A 21,069-nucleotide genomic window follows, 5' to 3' on the forward strand; every position below is an offset into this window, starting at 1 on the left:
AAGCGGCAACCTTCAGGTCATCTGAGCAGGTTCTGTGACTGCCGATTCTGGTTCTGTCCAAGAGCCTTGGGAAGGAACCTTCTTTATCTCTCAGATAGATGACCCCCAAATACTTTCTTGTGGCAGTGTACCACTTTCCTTGATATCTCAATCTTTCCCCATGGAAAACAGCTACATAGAGGACAAGGCACTGGAAGAATTTCTAAGTGTGGTCACCAAACGTCAGATGTAGGTATGATTTCCCCCTAGGAAAAGTGACACTACAAATCCTTGGCCGAACTATTACTCCTCAATAATCTCGAGCCCCGAGCTCCGGTCCAGCGAGCAGGAAACATCTTACGAGTGGACACACTCTATAGGATATATCCTCAGCATTATGGACAACAATAACTGGCCATAATCTACTACGTTACTATAGGAGAGATTCAAAAAGCTGCTGAATGGTGAAGTTAGCCAACTAACGTGGGATATGCAGTCTCTGCTAATTGGCTAAAGTTGCAGCTGAATCTCCAGTTAAATCCAACCACACAAGACTTGTCTGGTTAGATTTATGGCAGTCATTTGTGTGGCCACACTCAGGGGAAACAAATTTAGCTGGTAAAGCACTGAATATCATACTAACTAGTGTAGGAAGATTTTGGCAGGACAGAGGGAAATTTGTAACCAGTTAGAATTATAGCTAAAAGTAGATTTTAACTACATAAATCTTTTGAATATTAACTCCTATGCTATTGTGCTACTTTGACCGTCACACTAACAAGCTTTCAATTACGGTAATAGAAAGAGTAGTAACATAATTCTGTTTTGGCTGCTGGCCGGCCGGAACTCTTTCCTATCCAAAATGTTAGAAGCTTGTCTTCAGCATCACATCCTAACACCACAACCCTACCCTTTGGCTGCAAGTCTACATGAAGATCTAACTCTGCACTTAGCTTACTGTTTGGAAAAGCATGCAATTATATTTGAATACATAAATAAAAGCTTTTAAAATAATTTATTATGATACCGCATCCCAAAGAATGATTGTTTAAATACAGATATTAGGATCAATGTTTGTCTGGCTAAAGTTCAATAGCCCTCCCTCCAACGGCAACATTTTACAGGGGTACCCTGCTACAATTTAGCCAGATAAAAACAGGCAGGTGGGTGGGGGGAGCATTCCTCGGGCTTATTCAGCACTAGCAGGTTATTCTGTTTGGAACGTCTGTGTCCTAAAGATACCCGGGGTAACTTTCGCTCGGTATGTACAGCGGCAGACTTCCCTGGATAAACGCTCCCGATTATTAGGGTAATGTTACCCTGGGTGACTTTCCCACCGAGCATTAATCTCTCACATTATCTAAATCTAAAGCCATGATGGTGCGAGAGGAAAGGATCCAAGAATCCATAACGCACTTTGGCAACCTGTTTCTTTAAAAAAAAAGAAAGGAAGATTAAGTTCCCTGCTGGTGCCGGATAAGCCATAGCTAACCTCAGCGCTGCTGGCGCCCACCAGACTTCTTGGAGAAGATGCCGTGAGACCCTCCCTTCCTCCTCTTTCTCATTCCTTAGTAAGCAGAAATGGGCCGATTTAGTCTTCTACATGTTGCAACTGGTTGCTGAGAGGTGCCAGCTCCACACAGACGGTGTGTGAACAAAGCTCATTAGAGTTTCAGCACAAGGGAAGGGCCGTGAAGCGGCTGGAGTCCCGCTGTGCTCTGCTGTGGTGCCGTTGCTTTAATAGCGAGAGACGCCCGTTCCAGGGATAGGGGGCACATTATACAGTACAAAACACAGAGGAGGGTCCAAAGTCTAAATTTGGGGTAGCTTTCGTTTTGGTTTGCAAGAAGGAATAAGTGAATGAAAAGTTGCAGGTTCACCCTGCAGACATGGACCGATTAAATAAAGCTTGAGAAGAAAAAACCTTAAGCAGGGAAGCAAATGAACTCTGAATGTGTTACTGAACTCCAAGGATGGTAAGGACAAGCCCTTTTGATATGCGCTGCCACAACAGCCGGAGACCTGTGAGTCTTTGGAAACTGCAAATTATTGCTAACCCTTTGCCCCTGAACACCCCCTGTAAAGAGGTTGCATCTGCTTTACCTTCTGTCTAGCAGACAGTGATGTGAACCAACTATCAATGCAAACCACAAAAACACTCATTCTGGAGCTCAGGAGCTTCAAACCTCTGGATGAGGCAAGCATTAGGCACTCCCCCTATGAGAGGCATCCCATCCTCATTCTCTGTTCTTCTGGAAAATTAACCCTTTGGCTCCCCCCCCCCTCCCCCCTATGTTTTCAGTTCGTGACAGTCACACTGCACAGGAAGGTTAGCAGCACTGGATAAGGTCCTTTTCCTCATTCTGCCCAGCAGACTCCTCCTGCTCCTTTCAGCTAACAGCTCAACTGGGGCTCAGTTCACAGCTACCGGGGTTTTTTCCCCTCTCCCTTTATCCCGGTCATCACAGTGACCGTTCCGCTGTCTGAGAGGTATGGACAGCGAATATCTGCAGAACTCGGCACCAGCTGATGGTGCCACTGTTGTGCAATGGTTGGGACGACCTCCTTCCTGGGGGCTGTGAGGGCTGCTGCCACAATATACCCAATCCTCTGCTGGGCCAGGCTGCAGAAGCAGAGGTCAGGATTAAAATTCACAGCTCCTCCCTGACACCAAATCATATTTCATATGTATAGTAACATGCAGTCAAACTTACAAGGGATTCATAGAACAGAAGGGGGCAGAATGTTGTCCAAGCTATGGTAAACTGGGTCTTTCCACAGAGAGAATTCTGGAGGTGCCAGACTGTGTACCTCTGTACTGGAATTTGATCCTGACACAAGGATTAACATCTCTACTCTTGAAAAAAAGATCTTTAATGTCCGCAGAGTATGCAGGACCTCGGTTTAATGCCACATGTAAAACAGAGCACCTTCAACATCATTGTGACCTCTCTTCCCCCCCCCCCCCCAATACAGTGGTGAGGCAGTGGGTCGTACTGGCTCAGAGGGAATAGCGTCCCCTATCACTGTGCTGGGACATGAGGTGTGTACTGGCTCAGAGGGAATAGCGTCCCCTATCACCGTGCTGGGACACGGGATCAGTACTGCCTCAGAGGGAACAGTGTCCCCTATTGCTGTGCAGCAACACAGGAAGAGAGTCCCCTCACACCATGCTGGGATATTGGGTCAGTCCTTGTTCAGCGGGTTCCCTAACAGCACAGAGGGATAGTAGATCAGTACTGGCTCAGAGGGAAAGTTGCCCCTTGCTCAGCCACCAATAGCACAGGAAATTAAGGTAGGGGTTGTGTAATTTACTGATTAATTATGGAGAAATAACATTTTGCCTCACAGAAAAGGGTTTTCATGCTGCTGTAGAATACCCGAAGATTCAGGAATCCACGGCCCAAAGCTCAAGTCCGTCCATTTGCATTCATTTGCTTTGAGCAATGGGAGTTTGGTGGGTGGGAGGGAGCGGGAGGGAGGTGGCTTCGAGTCTGCCACACCATCCATAGGGCACCCAGCAGAGTCCTCCCCCTGTGTAAAAACGTGAACCCCAACAACTGTGTTTCAAACTTCTAATTTAGGGCAAACACAATCTGTCCTTCCCCCCAACCAAAAAAATAAAAACACAAACAGGCAGCGGCACATGGATGCATGTAAAAACAGAAATGCAAAGAGCAGAGGAGCAGAGGCGGCAGGAGCAGCGCACGGAAGCGAAAGGTACTCACGCAGAATCTACGGGCCAGAAGTTGATCAGAGTAACAGGACTGCAAGACAAAAAAATATGGAAGGTGAAGAGACAGAGGCAGAGAATGCAGCAAGAAAATAAAAGCATTACGAAAAAAAAAAAAAAGGTGAAACCAAACCAAATAAAATGTGAATGACCATGGAGAAACGGCAGGCATCAGGGACCCATTTCTCTGGCAGCAGGAACGGTGTGTGAGGAGGGGGGGGGAGGGGGGAAGCACAGACCAGGCAGGAAGTGGGGGGGGGGGGGGGGGGCCTGCAACGGACTAGAGAGGGAAAAGTTGCTATGGGGAGGAAGATGATGCACATCACCTGCAGAAGATACCTCGCTTTATGTCACTTGGTCGTTTACCAATAATCTCACCCTCTCACATTAAAGGCCACTCTGATAGGACAAAAGACCCTGCACAATTCTTTTACATCTCCTATCCATCTGTTTAGTGTTGGAGACAAAATGTCCTGGGAGCCTGAAACAAGGAAGTCTGAACTCCTACGACCCCCGTCACCCTGAGGTTTCCAGTGGGATAAGTGCATGGAAATTGGGGGGGGGGGGGGGGAGGGGGTCCTACGCCAGACAACGCTAAATGAGAGAGGACAGCTTAACTCCCATGGGACACTGACGGTCTGTGCTTGAACCCCCGTATTCACCAGCTACCCCTTCCTGCACAGCAACAGTCACACACGTCTTTAAAAAAAACAACCCAACAATCTGTTACAATCCTTAGAAAAGAAATCCAAGCTGGTACTTTTCAGTGAGGCTTTAAAAACGTCCCAAAACACTGTCCAGAGCCGTTAAGAGTCTTAACGCTGTGAGAAACTTGTGATCTCTTCAGACAATCAGAGGCAACAACCTGCCCGGAGCTTAGGGAGGACGCTGGCCTCACCCTACCATGGCCAGGTGTCCGGTCCATGCAAGGCTAACACCGGTAATCGGTCGGTTTTTCAACCTGGCACGCTCTGTCTATCACTATGGACTGCTTGTACCTCAGCTTGCTAAGAAATTGATCAAGAAATTAATCTAGTAATTTAAATTTCATACATGCGCACGGGCAGATCTAGGCTATAAACAATAAAAGTGTGTGTGTGTGTGGGGGGGGGGGGGGGGGGCGGAGGATGCAGATGGCATGATGTATCATCATCCCCTACTCACAACCCCACTCCTTACAGGATCCTGGCACCCTATCGCCCATCCTCTTTAATTTAATCTCCATCTTCCCTGCCCCCAACAAGGTTCCGCTCCTTCTCCTCCTAAGGAGCACACAGGTCTCCCTTCTCCTCGCCTCTTTATCTGTACTTGATCTCAGATTCTTCCCCAGATTCCTTTGTATCTCCCCTCTCTCCTCAGACTCCTCTTATTGTCTTGGGACACAATACGGCACCCGTAGTGGCAGGTCAGAAGGGTAGGGACAAATTGAGCGCGTGCACCTGTCCCTGGGCTGCTTTTCCCTCTGTTGGTGCATCCATCGGTAATCAGGACACACGAGAGGATGAGGAGATTGGGCTGCACAGACTGGGAGTGCATGCTCACTGCGTCCTCACACTTCCAGCCTGCCGGTGACCTGACTGCTGGGGGTGGGTGGGCAGGAAGCTCTGCCTTTTAAATGTGGTAGAATGGAGAAATTACTTACCTGATGATTTCATTTTCCTTAGGGTAGACAGATGGACTCAGGACCAATGGGTTATGTGCTCCCCTGCTAGCAGATGGAGACAGTCAGGTTTCACAGCTGATGTCACCCTAGACATACCCCTGCAGTGTCACCAGCCACTCAGTATTCTCTTCAAAAAGTCTTTGTGGACATATTATTGAAGAACTTGATTAGAATTTGGATACAACTTGATTAAAAACTGGAGACTGCAACAGTACTCAACCAACATAAGCACTGAATCCCAGCAATACTATAGATGCCCTGGACTAAGGATAGGGTAACGACTTACACGTAACCACATGGAATCGAGATTCACCTCATGGGCGATTCCTTGGTGCCTCTCCTGGGCAGCCATGGGCGGGATGCTGAGTCCATCTGTCTACACTAAGGAAAACGAAATTATCAGGTAAGTAATTTTTCCATTTCCTAGAGTATAGCCAGATGGACTCAGGACCAATGGGATGTACAAAGGCTATTCTTGAATGGGGCAGGAGGCTGCCTTCGGTCCGGTTAGCACTGCCATCGCAAAGGCTGCGTCCTCTTGGGCCTGACGTCCAGGCAATAGAACCTGGAGAAGGTGTGCAAGGAAGACCACATCGCTGCTCGACAGATGTCAACAGGAGACAGTCGCTTAGCTTCCATCCAGGTTACGGCCTGGACCTTAGTGGAATGAACTTTGACCTGAAGGGATAAAGGCTTCCCTGCCTCCACATAAGCTCCAGTGATCACTTGCTTGATCTGGTGAGCTATGGTAGCTCGCGAAGCAGCTTCGCCTTTTCTTCTTCCCCCATGAAGGACAAACAAGCGGTCTGTTTTTCGCACCGGTTATGAGCATTCCAGGTACCGTACTAGAAGCCTACTGACATTTAAGTAGCATAGTAGGCGGTAGTCTTCCGTGTCCTTGTGTCCATCCAGGGACAGTAAGGAGATGGTCTAGTTCAGGTAAAACTCCAAGACTACCTTTAGTAAGAAGGGATGGTGCGAAGCTGCAACATTCCTGGAGTGAACTGGAGGAATGGTTCCCAACATGACAGCGCCTGTAGTTCATAGATGCGACAAGCCAAGCATATCACCACCAAGAATACAGTCTTCAGTGTTAACAGGCCTAGAGACAGACTGTGCAATGGCCTAAAGGAAGGCCCTGCTAAAAAGTCCAATACTAGATTCAGGTTCCATAGGGGGACTGGCCACTTTAAGGGTGGTCACAGGTGTTTAACCCTTTTTAGGAAATGGGCCACATCCGGATGCATCGACAGGCGGGTTCCATTCACCTCTCCCCTGAAACAGAAGAGAGCTGCCACCTGGACCTTCAAGTAGTTGAAGGACAGTCCTTTGTTAAGGCCGTCCTGTAAAAAATCTAGAATCATGGGGATCTTTGTCGTTTGTGGGGGCACCCTGCAGTCCACGCACCAGGCCTCAAATATTTTCCAGATCTGCACGTATGCCAGGGACATTGAGTACTTCTGCGTGAGGATAAAGGTGGCAATTATGGCCACCAAATAACCAAATATCCCCGCTTTGTCAGGCGAGCCCTTTCAAGGGCCAAACCGTAAGACAGAATAGAGTTGGGTCCTTGTGAAGGACCAGATCTTGTTGGAAAAGGTCCCTGTGCAGGGGGAGGCGAAGGGGACTCTCCATGTGAAGCCTCCGCATGTCTGCGTACCACGGGCGTCTGGGCCAATCCTCTGTGTGTTTGATCTTGCTGATGATCTTGCCCAGTCCTCCTCTGGCCAGGTATGGACAAGGGTATCGATCCCTTGGAAACGCTGATCTAGTCTGCTACTGAAGATTCGGGGGACCTTTGCATTGTGAGATGTGGCCAGTAGGTCGATGGACGGGAGGCCCCAGTGATCTACTAGGAGCTGGAAGGCTCTGGTCGACAATGCTCATTCCCCTGGATCCAGAATCTCCCTGCTGAGAAAGTTTGCTCTGATTGTCTTTTCCTGTGCTGTGGGCGGCCGAGATCCCTTGTAGATTTAACTCTGCCCATTCCATAAGGGGCCTATTTCCAGAGACCCTTGGTGGCTTTTGGTGCCTCCCTGGCAGTTGATGTAGACTACCGTTGTTGCATTGTCCGACATCACGCGGACTGCTTGTCCCTGGAGCCTGTGGCTGAACTGCAGCCACGCTAATCTGACTGCCCGTGCTTCCAGGCAATTTATGTTCTCGCACCTCTTCCTTGGTCCATCACCCCTGGGTTGTCAGTTTCTGAGAGTCAGCTCCTCATCCTCGGAGGCTCGCATCCATCGTGAGGGCGATCCAATGCAGTAGGGATAGGTTTACATCCTTGCTTAGGCGAGCTTCCTGTAGCCACCACTGGACAGAGAAAATACTTCCATCGACAGGTGGAGGTGGATCGAGTAGTCTTGAGACAGTGGGTTCCAACGTGACAGCAGGGAGCATTGGCGTGGCTGCATGTGTGCCCTCGCCCTCAGTACTATTTCCAAGGCTGACGCCATGAGGCCGAGGACCTGGAGGTAACTCCACACCCTGGGGTGCATCGTGTTCGTCAACCGACGCACCATGCACATCAGATTCCTTATCCTCGAGGTAAGGAGGAAGACCTTGTCCTGCTTGGTGTCGAACCGGACTCCCAGGTACTCCAAGGACTGGGAGGGGTTGAGGCTGCTCTTGTCCATGTTCACGACCCAATTGAGTTCTCGTAGGAGGGACCCGACCCTGCCTGTCACCTGGAGGCTCTCTTCCAACGACTTTGCCCGGATCAGCCAGTCTAAGTAAGGGTGTACCAGGATCCCTTCTTTCCTCAGTGTCACCGCAATGACCACCATAAATTTTGGAGAATGTTCTAGGGGTAGTTTCCAGGCCAAAGGGCAGCACTTGGAACTGATAATGGCGACCCAGTACCGCAAAGCATAGGAAATGCTGATGGTCTTGGCAGATTGGGATATGAAGGTAGGCCTCCGAAAGGTCCAGGGAGGTTAAAAACTCTCCCGGTTGTACGGCCATTATGACGGAGCAAAGTTTCTATTCGGAAGTGAATTATTCACAGATGACGACTGACGCTCTTGGGATCCAAAATGGGTCGGAATGATCCCTCCTTCTTGGGTATGATGAAATAGATGGAATAACGCCCCGTATTTACTTGGGGTATAGGTACTAGGGTTATAGCCCTCAGACTGAGAAGTCTTATCAACGTGGATTCCACTGCCAGTGGCAAGGTGACATCATGAACATGTCCCGAGGGATGCTGCGAAATTCCAGTGTATCCTTGTCATATGATGTCCAGTAACTATTTGTCCGATATAATCTCGAGCCACCGCTGAAAGAAGAGGGATAGTCAGCCCCCTATCTCCTTGTCCCGTGAATGGGTCGGCCAAACTTCAATGGGAATTTCGGGTCAACCCTGAGCCCGAACCAGTTCCTCTTTTTGCTTCTGAAAGGACTGAGACCTTCCCGAGGGCCGAGATGTCTGAAATGACGAGTTTCTGTAGGGCCACAAGCTCTGGGAGCCCTTGGTCCACCCCCTCATGGGAGAGGGGCACTGTGACCTCTTTTTCTTATCTTCCAGTAGCCGATGCACTGGAGATTCACCCCACTTACTGGCTAGTTTTTCCAAGGAGGGATCCCTTAAAGGGCTTCTTTGTGAGGTTCGCCTTAGAGGTCGCATCCGCTGACCAATTTTGTAACCATAGCTGGCTTCTGGCAACCACCATTAGGCTACTCCTCTGGCCGAGGTGCATACTAAGTCCGAGCTTGCATTCACTAAGAAGGCCTTGGCAGGCTCGATCGTCTCTCTGGTAGGTGCACCTGAGCTATCTGCCTCTCTCTGGAGAAGCACACATGAACGAGCCACCAGGGCACAACAGGAAGTATTCTGCAGTGTCATTGCTGTCGCGTCGAATGCCTGCTTAAGGATGGATTCCAACTGCCTATTGTGAGCATCCTTCAAGACCACACCCTCTACTGGGATAGTTGTTTGCTTCGAGACAGAGCAGACCAGGGCATCAACTTTCGGGAAACGCAGGTGTTCTTTGGCCACCGGGTCCAGAAGGTATAAGGCCTCCAGTGCCAGACTGCCTTTAAAACTGGATTCCGGGATGTCCCATTCCAGGTCAATCAACTACTGGATGGCTTCCAGCATCAGGAAATAGCAAGAGGCTTTCTGTAGAGACACCAGGATGGGATTCTTCCTTGGTTTCGATATAGGGTCCGTGCCAGGAACTCCCAGGGTCTTCAGGGTCTGGGAGACTAGGGCCGGTAATTCATCTCTGTGGAAAAATTGAAGCATGGTCCAGTATGGCTCCAGGCCTGGAGGGATTTCCCCATCCACCAATGAATCCGCATCCCTTTCGTTGTTCATGGTGTCCAGGTCCCTGTCAGGGACACCCTTGGTGAGGCGAGGCTTGTCCCGAGGCATGCTGATAGGGCTGGGAGGCAGAGGCCTTCCCAGCTGGGGCTCTGGCCGGGCAAGGGCAGTAGCCGACTGCACATGAACAAAGGCTTGTAGGCCCTGAAAGAATTCCAACCATGAGAAGACCGCGGGTCCATATTTAGTCCAGGAGGAACTGGGGTAGGTGCCACTGAACTGCCCTGTCCTGGGGGGCACCCTAGAATTGCTAAGGTCTGGGGTACTGCCAGATAAGGTCGACCAGTTAAGCGCATGGTTATGCACATAGATATGTGCACAGGAGTGCGCGTTAGGCGCACAAGGGCCGGTCCACACCGCGCGTACCAACGGACAGTGGGGGAAAATGGCGCTGCAACAAAACCACATGCAAGATGGTGCCGCTGCTGCCCGCCACGTGGAGTGCCCACCAAGCCTGAAGGGGGCCTAGCCCATCGGGGGGACTGCTCAACTTGCTTGGAAACACACTTCCTTCTCCCGATCGGGGTTGGGAACGATGTCAGTATGGCGAGCCGAGCAAGGAGACTGGGAAAGACTTACCGAAGCCTCTGGTTAAGAGAGTTCTTTCTCTACTTACCTGGGCTCAGCGCTTACCGGCTGAGTACAGAGACTGTCTCCGACTGCAGAGGGAGAGGGCTTAGGCTGCCACCACCGCGTTTGCCCTCCTGCACCCGCTGCCTTTCAGCTGCAAAGTCCACATCGGGAACCAGCTACCGGACCAAGGCAAACCTCTGAGGGATCTTGGAAATCGCCTCAGGAATTCTCAACTGGGGTTGGGACCCTTAAATATCAGCGCAGGAGAGCGGGATTCGATCTTCTCCAATTTAAAAGTAGAAATTTGAAGGTAAATTTTCCACATCTAAAAAGAGTACTGTGTTCCTGATAGGAGACCAATTCACATCTGCTAGGAGTCAGAGAGATACTGAATGGCTGAGGTCACTGCAGGGGTATATCTAGAGTGACGTCAGCTTTGAAATCTGACTCCGTCTCCATCTGCTGGCAGGGGAGCACATAACCCATTGGTCCCGAGTCCATCTGGCTACGCACTAGGAAATTTGATATAGTTTTTACCAAAGGGATCCCCTGTATTCTGGGGATATTCCAGTGGCGTCACTACTAGCACCATCCCCTCGGTGCCCTCCTCCCTACCGGAATTGTTGCAGATTTACATCATGGCACATGGGTGAGATCACAGAACAATATCACAATGTTCAGAAGCCCCTGCTATGTGCAGCACTATGATGCTATGACCTGTGGGGTGAAACGGGCAGCCTTGAGCATGTGTATGAAGAAGCAGCCCGGATGGTGAGGGCAATTTTCAGACTGAAGGTCGGTATTTAACTCATCTCCGGCTTCATGTGACTAACACGCCTTTGCCTGCGGATTCCATGTAAGAACCGATCAATCAGCGGTGCCATGCACCCATGTGGTGTTATAGTCCCTCCTGAAACATTGAACCCCACTTCACCCACTGCTGGTGACTGGTAGGGAAAGTGCAGGTGAGAGCGGGAGAGCAAGATCCATCCAACATTGAGATGAGGATTTCAGTCTCCCTCTACCAGGGAGGAGAGGAGCTAGAATCTCAGAGGAATTTTGACAGACACAAGTAGAAACTTCTAATTCAGAAGAAAAGCTCAGAAAACATGTGGGCAAAATGCTGCCAGCGATTTGCTAATTTCACAGCACTGTACCTGAGTGTGGAGCTATGTGACAGCCAGTTCATCCCCACCAGTCACCCACACACAAATCCTCAGAGGTGGCAATCAATGGTACAGACTGAAGTAATTACAAGCTAAGAGAATGGGAATTAACACACCAGCTTGTCTCCCAGGGAGGTGCTACTCAGGTTGTTTTTAGGGTTACTTACGTTTCCATGTTGTCCCCTTCTAACACCGTCTGTACAGGCAAGTAACCCATCCGGGGGTGCTTTGCAAAATATCGCTTTGTCCTGAATTTGTTTTTCAATACCTTGGCAAAATCTCGAACATCTTCTCCTGATGTCGTCTGAAAGCAGAAGAAAAGGAAAAATGAAAAAAAAGTCTTTAGATGAGCTGCGTGATCCTGCAACTTCTCCAGCTCGCGAGGCTGCAGGACACAAGATACGCGGGAGAGAGACACAGGCCTAGCACTCTCTATCTGCACGGGGCTCTGCATGGAGTGCCTCGTATACAGGGTGGAATAAATGGAAAACGCAAAGGAGAAAGGAGCTTCCAGTAAACAAATTTGGGCTTTTAAAGTAGGCCATGCCATGACAAGGGCTGGAAAGCGAAGGTCTCGGATGTGGTACAGGGAAGGGGGGGGGGGGGGCTTTGAAAAACACCAGTATTTGCTCCCCATCCTCTGCACCAAAATACTGTAAACCAAGGCAAGAGAACATGCACCCTGGCCACTTAAGCAGCTCCATCCCTCTACCCCACCCAACCCGCCCTCTACTGCCCTGCATCCATGTTCATGCGGACACAGGACAGGAAGCACAGCCGGTGAGAAGAGAGGAGGACGTGCTGGGGGTGTGCATGGAGGGCACAGGAGGAACAGACAGGCAATGTACATGTGCAGACTTAAAGTCTATTAGTTTATTGTGTATTTAGAGGAAAGAAGGAAATGTTAAGTGTTAGAGGAAGGAGAGCCTGAAGCTCTGCAAGTGAGTGACTGACTATTTTAGAAGGGAGGTTTCTGCTGAGGGGGATTTGGGGGGAGTGGGGGGAGATCCCAGTGAAGATCGCCAGCCCGGAATAAGCCCAGCAAGGACATCTGTACCCAGGAAGAACCGGTGACATTCGTCAGCACAAATGAATTGGTACCCTGTGGTGCAGCCATGAGCAGAATCCCAGTGGGGGGGTTGGCTAAGTGCAGCCCAGTGTTCTGGGGAGACACTGCAGTGTTCCTGCTTGCCAGGCATTGTGTGTAAGAAATAAACGGGCCGATACAGTAAAAATCGCGGGAGAGTGGGCGAGCGCCCGCTCTCCCAGTGCGCGCAGAGGCCACTCTCCTGTGTGCGGAATACAGTAATTTAATTTATTTAAATTAGGGCTGGCGGTAAAAAAAGGCGCCAGGGACACTAGTGCGTCCCTAGCGCCTCTTTTCGGACAGGAGCGGCGGCTGTCAGTGGGTTTGACAGCAGATGCTCAATTTTGCTGGCGTCGGTTCTCGAGCCCACTGACAGCCATGGGTTCGGAAACCGGATGCCGGCAAAGTTGAGCGTCCGGTTTTCAAACTGTGAGCCGCGGGCCTATTTCAATTTTTTTTTCTTTTAACTTTCGGGACCTCCGACTTAATATCGCCATGATATTAAGTTGGAGGGTGCACAGAAAAGCAGTTTTTACTGCTTTTCTGTGCACTTCTCCGGCGCCGGCAGAAATTAATGCCTACCTTTGGGTAGGCGCTAATTTCTTAATGTAAAATGTGCGGCTTGGCTATTAGGTTCGGGGGGGGGGGGGGGGGGTTGGACGCGTGTTTCCAACGCGCTATTACTCCTTACCGAATAAGGGGTAAAGCCAGCGCGTCCAATCGCGGGTTAACAGTGCGCTCCGCCGGAGCGCACTGTACTGTATCGGCCTGAAAGTGTGTGAGATCCTTCCTGTGGGAACTCACTTTTCTGTTACCTGTCACCACCAAACACTGGGCCTCAGGGGCAAATGTGTAGCAATACTTCGGAATACCAGATGTCTGGGCCAGCCCAGCAACGGTGCCGTGTACTGCCACATGGTCAGTTCTACATCTCACATCGGCTGCGACAGGGGGTGCCACAGAGATGGGACTGAGTCACCACTGTGGCCAGATTCAGAGCTCATGGCACAGGGCTCTGGCCTCAGGACTGTGGCAGGATGACAGATAGTACCTGCCCGTACCAGAACACCGTCGCAAGCAAATCGACGTGCTGTGGATGGAGCCAGCACCCCCAGAGTGCTGGGCTGAAAAACCAAAGGGCCCTGTGCTTTGGGGAAATGCAGAACGCAAGTACCAAGAGGAGGGATGCTCTATTAAGAGAGGGGAAACACCCCCCCTACACACACTGGTTGCGAATGAAGGCTCACAAGGAAATACACAAGGGAAGGATCTGCAAGATCTGCCTCCCAGCAAACGAATGATCCTGAACCGGGCTGTATGCTCAGCATGTCTCTCTTCCCGGAGGGCAAAGGGGCAGAAAACAGAGTCCTATAAATCTCAGACATCTGTGGCAAAATCACAGCAGTTATCGTAGTATCTGGGTCAAAATTCAAAGGGAGAGATTTTCAAATCCCGCTGTTGTAACTACTCAAAGTCAAAAAAGGACTGCGTCCTTCGAGACTCTAGTGGCTGAGCGCCATAGGATTTGGCAATTACAGCACCCCGGCATCGTACCTCCAGCTGCCCCCAGCTGGAACATCCCACGACAGCTTGCAAAGCTCACAGACATTATGAGGAAAAGAAGCCAATTATTTCATGACGCTGACTCTAAAAATTAGCAGGTAAATGCTTCATTTTAAAAAAAATGTCACAGGAGTGCAGGAAGATAAAGTGACTTCAATGGCACTGCACAGAGAGTCAATGACTGAAGCACAGGTTGATAAAGTGACTCCAATGGGATCATACAAAGTCAGGGACTAAAGGCACAGGGAGGTAAAGTAACTCTTCTGGAGTCAGACAGGGAGTCAGTGACTGAGGCATAGGGAGATAAAGAGACTCCTCCAGGGTCAGTGACTGAGGTACAGGGAGATAAAATTACTCCACAATCTCATATAGAAAGTCAGTGACTGAGGCATACAGAAGAAAAGTTAGGGTCACTAAGATATAGGGAGATAAAGTCATTCCCTCAGGGTCAAAGATTCAGTGACTGATGTACAGAGAGTTAAAGTAACTCCACTGGGATCACACAGAAAGTCAGTAACTGGGGTACAATGAGATAAAGTGATTCCACTGGGATCTCACAGAAAGTCAGTAACTGAGGTACAATGAGATAAAGTGATTCCACTGGGATCACACAGAAAGTCAGTAACTGAGGTACAATGAGATAAAGTGATTCCACTGGGATCTCACAGAAAGTCAGTAACTGAGGTACAGTGAGATAAAGTGATTCCACTGGGATCACACAGAAAGTCAGTAACTGAGGTACAATGAGATAAAGTGATTCCACTGGGATCACACAGAAAGTCAGTAACTGAGGTACAATGAGATAAAGTGATTCCACTGGGATCACACAGAAAGTCAGTAACTGAGGTACAATGAGATAAAGTGATTCCACTGGGATCACACAGAAAGTCAGTAACTGAGGTACAATGAGATAAAGTGATTCCACTGGGATCTCACAGAAAGTCAGTAACTGAGGTACAATGAGATAAAGTGATTCCACTGGGATCTCACAGAAAGTCAGTAACTGAGGTCCAATGAGATAAAGTGATTCCACTGGGATCACACAGAAAGTCAGTAACTGAGGTCCAATGAGATAAAGTGATTCCACTGGGATCTCACAGAAAGTCAGTAACTGAGGTACAATGAGATAAAGTGATTCCACTGGGATCTCACAGAAAGTCAGTAACTGAGGTACAATGAGATAAAGTGATTCCACTGGGATCTCACAGAAAGTCAGTAACTGAGGTACAATGAGATAAAGTGATTCCACTGGGATCTCACAGAAAGTCAGTAACTGAGGTACAATGAGATAAAGTGATTCCACTGGGATCACACAGAAAGTCAGTAACTGAGGTACAATGAGATAAAGTGATTCCACTGGGATCACACAGAAAGTCAGTAACTGAGGTACAATGAGATAAAGTGATTCCACTGGGATCACACAGAAAGTCAGTAACTGAGGTACAATGAGATAAAGTGATTCCACTGGGATCACACAGAGTCAGTAACTGAGTCACAAGGAGGTAAGTGACAAACTCAGGAACACAGAGTCAGAGACTGAGGCATAGGGAGATAAAGAAACTCCTACAGGGTCCCACAGAGTCAGACTGAGGAACTGGGAAGTATAGCGACTCCTCCAGGGTCACACAGAGAAGTCAATGGCAGAGGCATAGGGAGGTAATGTTACTCCAGATAGTGACTGAGCCTCAGGGGGATAAAGTGATTCCCCTAGGGTCACACAGGGAGTCAGTGATGGAAGAACTCAGTGGGAGTATTACAGTAACATAGTAAATGTTATTTTTCAATCTTTTTTTAAAACAGAAGATTGAATCCTCGTTTGACCGGGACAAACAGTTTCCATGTCCTCCGTGGGGACCACGTGTCCTCCCGCCCCCAATCAGAGCAGAGAGCATCCTTAGCTCATAGCTTAGAGCCTAAACTTAAGACTTGTGAACGAGGCGATGCAGGAGTCATTCGTTATAGATCAAAAGCCAAGGGTCCTCCGACCGTCACTCTGCAGGGAGAGAGTCATGCACTATCTAAAAGCCAAGCGCAAGTGGTCCTTCCATAGCCTAAGGATTGCGGCAAGATAACTAGCAACGCTGGAGTCATCATACATATCTGTAATTCTATATTCATTCCCCAAGTCAGCTTCAAAACTACTAACCCCTCCCCCCCCAGACTGTGCACCTCCCCACACTCCCTTCCCAGGGACAACCCACCTCTTCCTTACTGATATTTCCATTTCCTGATGTAGCTCTATCCTACCCCGATCCTGGCATGAGGTAAGGGGATGAAAGATTTCTTTTTTTTACTTTGGAGCTCCGGACCTGGAATTTTATTTGATGCTGCCCGAGCTCTGAAAGTTTCCAAGCGGTCAGCAGCGAAGGCCGAAGCCGTGCCGCCAGGGCTCCTGCCTACAGACAATGTGTGCCCGGCTCCCACATGCCTGAGCACCAGGTAGGCATGGGGGGGGGGGGGGGGGGGGGCACATTTATAAGTTGCACACACATTTTTTGGTGGAAAGGTCAAATGGTGGCTCAGAGTTTAACTGTCACTCAAGCTGGGAGTGAAAAATTGAACGATAACCATGCTTTAATTAGCCTGTCAGTAATGGTCAGATTTTAATTAATTTTTATATTTATATTACGCTGCTCGTGACTGGTCAGCCAATTCCAGGGGGGATTACATTTGGGTACTGTAGATGTGCAGCCCCCTTCCCCACTAAAAATACAACTTTGGTCCTCTGGACCCTTTGCCATTTAAAACAATCTTATAAGGTAGGGCACTTTGTAAATAAAGAGCTCTAAAGGCATTTTTCCTACTGTGTGTGAAGCTTCTTCTACAAACCTAATTATAGGAACAAGCATGGCCACGTCAGCAACTCCGAGCAGCTAGATACAAGTTCATCCTCCTGAAGACATAATTACCACAGAATGGAGAGGATTCTGCAATTACTGACAGCGAACAGAAAACAGCTCAGAAGAATCAAATAAACACGGCGTGAATGCCATTAAGCAGGCAATCACCCCCCGAGCCCGCCAGCACACGGAGCAATGCCAGCATAGATCAGCAGCCTCGGGAGCATGGCGCAGATACCTAATCAGAGGAAGTGCTGCAAGAGTGCCCACTCACCGGAGTGCAATACTCCACCATGGGATAGTGCATCTTGTGGCCTTTTGCAACGCGCCCAGAGAAGAAACAGCTCTGGCAGATGTCGTAGTTAAAGTGCTTTAAGCTTCGGTACCTGTTGAGAGAAAACCAAGAAGAGAAGAGGACAGATCAGAACCTTTGTGGATAATGCCAAGAAGGTCCGCAGGCCATCTGAAGCCTGGAAAAAAAAAAAAAGCCAGAATCTTCTTCATAAAACACCTCTCTAATGAGGAAGACAAGTGGAGTTCCTGTGCCAGCCCACATCCCACACATCACACCAGAAAGATGAATTCCCTTCCACTTCCTTCTTTTTAACAAATTATAGGACAGCCGACAAGCAGGAAGGGACCTGCAAAGTCATGCACCAGTTTTTGACCCCTCCCTTTTCCCCCCCCAAATACACATGTGCCCAGGACCCTGCTCCTTGGGGCCTTTCGGCTCATCAGAACCAGCTCTTATTGGGCAATGATGCCTTCCATCAGGCACCACCACCACCCTGGGATCCAACCCACCTGTTTTTTATATCCCCTTTCAATTCTTAACCCGATCACTGCAGCCACAGTTTTTTTTTGCCAGAGCTGTGCACCAGGACTGCTTCCAGACCCCTGCTGTCTCGGGCACTAAATGCAGCCCCCAGGTACTCCTGCTGGCACTCCCTACCCTCAGAGGCTGTGTGCTCCAGCTCTGAACTGAGAATCAAACTAAGTCCCCTCCGGCATGGCAGCCATCAGGCTGGCCCCCACTCTCCAAGCTCTGTACATCAGTGATTGTTTTGGTAAAGGAGAAGCATTTATCACCAGTGTCGTCAGACAAAAGGGAAAACACGTATCTACTCACTCAACATCCGTGTATCCCCTTTTCCATCACTGTACATGACGGAAGACCTGAATGTCTATACAGCACTCTCTCTTGGCTAACTCCTAACTCATGCCAAACTGAGCACCCTCACTTCATCCCCAGCCCTCCAAATCATATTAGGGGAGTCGTTCTGTATGGGATCACAGTTTTCTGGTCCCACTTTATTCTGCCCTGCTTGGTCCTTGACCTTTGATGAGACAGAGGGAAATGGCAGCGAGTTTGGGGAGAGCAGTCAGGAGAGAGAGAGAGAGAGAGAGAGAATTAATGAATGTAATTGCAGCTGCCGGCCTAGAGGAGTCCGTAGAAAAACACTTTCTATGACCGCTGGTTATACAGCTACTGAAAAAGGTACCAAGAGCACCCGGCCTATACAGAGCAGCCAGCAATAAAAACGTGTCCAAGCACGAGCCAACTCAGGTGTCTGCTGATACAGGGCGTCCTTTCACAGCCTGCTGCATTAGTCCAAATGTTTACTTGGGAACGCTTCAAATAACATTCCAGTATCAAGGGCCAGAGCGAATTTATTTTATTTATTAGTTTTTGTATACCGATATTCAACAAAAAAGTCATCACATCGGTTCACATATAACAAAAGGAAGATAAAATGCAATGTGAAAAATAGAAGCAGAAAAATTATATAAAGGGAGAAAATTAAAGACTACAGTAGAGAGAGAAATAATGAGAGATAATTAAATTGGATTAGGTAAATGGTTCTTTTTAACATGTTGAGAAAGCTTTTATAAAAAGCCATGTTTTCAGGTCTTTCTTAAAAGTTTGTGTGAATGATTCAAGTCTTAGTTCAATTGGCAGGGTGTTTGGATGTATTGTCCAGAGCTTTGTGAATGAGAGTTAAGAGTCTTATAATGAATTCTATAAGATATCGGCAACCAGTGAAGGTCTTTGAGAACTGGAGTAATATGGTCTGATTTTTTGAGGTTACTGAGTAATCTTGCTGCAGCAATGTTCTACCGCGAGGGCATTAGAAACCACACATCTGATAAGCTATCAAGAGAGAAACGTAGTGATAAGTCAAAACAATGCGCTTGATAGCTACCCATAATAAAGCCAGCCGTGTCCGAGATCAGAAGGGCCATGTCAACTCTTCCCAGGAATAAACTCCCTGTGACACCCAGGCCCCTACCAACAGTTTACAGGCACTCGTACCTTTTTGGGCCCAAGCAGTAAAACCCCTGGATGGGGGTGCTCTGGTGGCATTCATATGCTACCTGTGCACCTCGTGCCTGGCAGTGCAACCTGGGAGCGCAGTCACAATCTTGCACACATACATGTCCTGCGTTACCTTTGCTAATCTTTACAGGATACACAAAGTAAAACAAGTCCCAAGGGGCAAGTTTGGGAACCAATCCTACAGGCCTTCACTGGTTTCTGTCTTCTTTTGACTGGCTACCGAAAAAGAAATGGTGGCCACATTTGTGGTCATCAATGGCCAATGAAAAATGTGTGTCCCACATTCCCCTCTACAGCTTTGGATGCTATGTCCCTGAAGAGCACAGGAATGTTTTACTTAAAATTCATAAGAGCAGAGTAAAACAAATGCCCTTTACCTAGACAAGTAATAAAATGTAGGGACGTGCATTTATTTTTATTTTTAGTGCGCACTAAATCAAAATAGTGTGCACTAGTAAAATGAAAATTCATCTTGACTAATTAAATTTGTATATTCAGAACAAATATATCGGTATAATATATGGGCAGAAAGGATAGAAATATTATTTAAGGAGATAATCAAAAGAAAAAATTAACAGGGTAATGAGCATTAACATAGATATCAGCTGGTATTCATACTTATTTAAGCCTACTCATTAACAGGCACAGGGGGAGTAAGTACTGGGTAGTCGAGCCTCCAGAAACTGACGTAAATTGGTCTATCTGATAAAATACAAAGGTATCTTCAGTATTCTTAATTTCACACCGACAAGGGTACAGTAATAAAAAAGAAAATCCCAAAGAAATAATCAGGATATATCTTAATTGGTTGAGCATGAAATAATACAGGGAACTTTTGGAAATACCTTCTCATAAGTTTGTTTATATCTTGTGTAGTAATAAATGAGACTATTAGGGTATTTCAATCTATGACATCTAAGCTAGAGCTCTCCAGAAAACTTGTTAAGTTTGCGGGAATAGAGACTGTAGGAGCAGAAGCTCTTTTTGTTAGAAAATAAGAATTTACTGAAGGAATATCTTGTTCAGAAAATCCTAATACTTCTATTAGGAATCTCTTTCAAGAAATAAAGGGGATTTTACCCGCTACCTTAGGGAAATTCAAAATTCGAACATTTAGATGTCTTATGTTATTTTCAATCATCTCAAGACAACAAGAATTAGCCATCTGATCTTTAACTAGCAAAACATTGAGCTTTTGGAGAGACCTGATATTACTCTCGGTCTCCCCAACTCTATTGAAAATTTCATTATTCGGTTAAATTTCCAAGAAAAAATTCAGAATATTCAAAGAAACTAAATCTATTTTTTTTCCCAATCTGTTTATGGTTTGGCTCAGTCCAGTAATCACTTCCCAAATCGCCTCTAGAGTAACTGTCTCCGGCCGTGTTGTATCGCGCCGTGGCTCTTCTGATTGTCCAGAGGCTATAGGTTCCTGGCTCTCTATCACAGATGTTTCCCCATCTCATCCCTCTCCAGCCTCTAAGGAACTCCTTCCTTCTGGTACTACGCCGGGAGTGGCTCCCCCCGCCCTGTCACTCCTTCCACTTTATTGGAGGGCGACTGAACTACCATCTCACCGGGGCCACGCTGGGCAGGAGGCGGACGTTGGTCTGGGCTCAGGGATGCTTCCACCCTGGGAAGCTTCATGGTCTCCTTCCCGCCAACTTCCAACGGATTCACAGGCTCCCTGCATTTCCAGCTGAGTCAAAAAGTGATCTATTTCGAGTTGCATTAGGGAAGGTAAGGGTTCGAAGGGAAAAACCCTTATTTCCCCCCTTTCCTTTTGGCCGGCATGGTCAGGGA

The 21,069-nt window shown here is 48.1% G+C and overlaps 1 protein-coding gene across 8 annotated transcripts in view; it reads right to left on the reverse strand.

Annotated features, from left to right (window-relative positions):
* DMD (dystrophin) overlaps window positions 1-21,069 on the reverse strand; it is a 3,148,630-nt gene that overhangs the window by 64,905 nt on the left and 3,062,656 nt on the right. For 4 of the 8 annotated variants that reach the window (XM_029603105.1, XM_029603097.1, XM_029603100.1 and 1 more), the window contains 3 exons: window positions 17,203-17,314; window positions 11,606-11,742; window positions 3,708-3,746 (listed from right to left, as the gene is read on the reverse strand). In XM_029603105.1, the coding sequence (XP_029458965.1) occupies window positions 3,708-3,746; window positions 11,606-11,742; window positions 17,203-17,314 (288 nt within the window). The remainder of the gene's footprint in view (window positions 1-3,707; window positions 3,747-11,605; window positions 11,743-17,202; window positions 17,315-21,069) is intronic. The other 4 variants (XM_029603098.1, XM_029603099.1, XM_029603101.1 and 1 more) reach the window with 1 other exon arrangement.

The sequence above is a fragment of the Rhinatrema bivittatum genome, chromosome 5, assembly GCF_901001135.1.
Source record: "Rhinatrema bivittatum chromosome 5, aRhiBiv1.1, whole genome shotgun sequence".
NCBI classification, from domain to species: Eukaryota; Metazoa; Chordata; class Amphibia; order Gymnophiona; family Rhinatrematidae; genus Rhinatrema; species Rhinatrema bivittatum.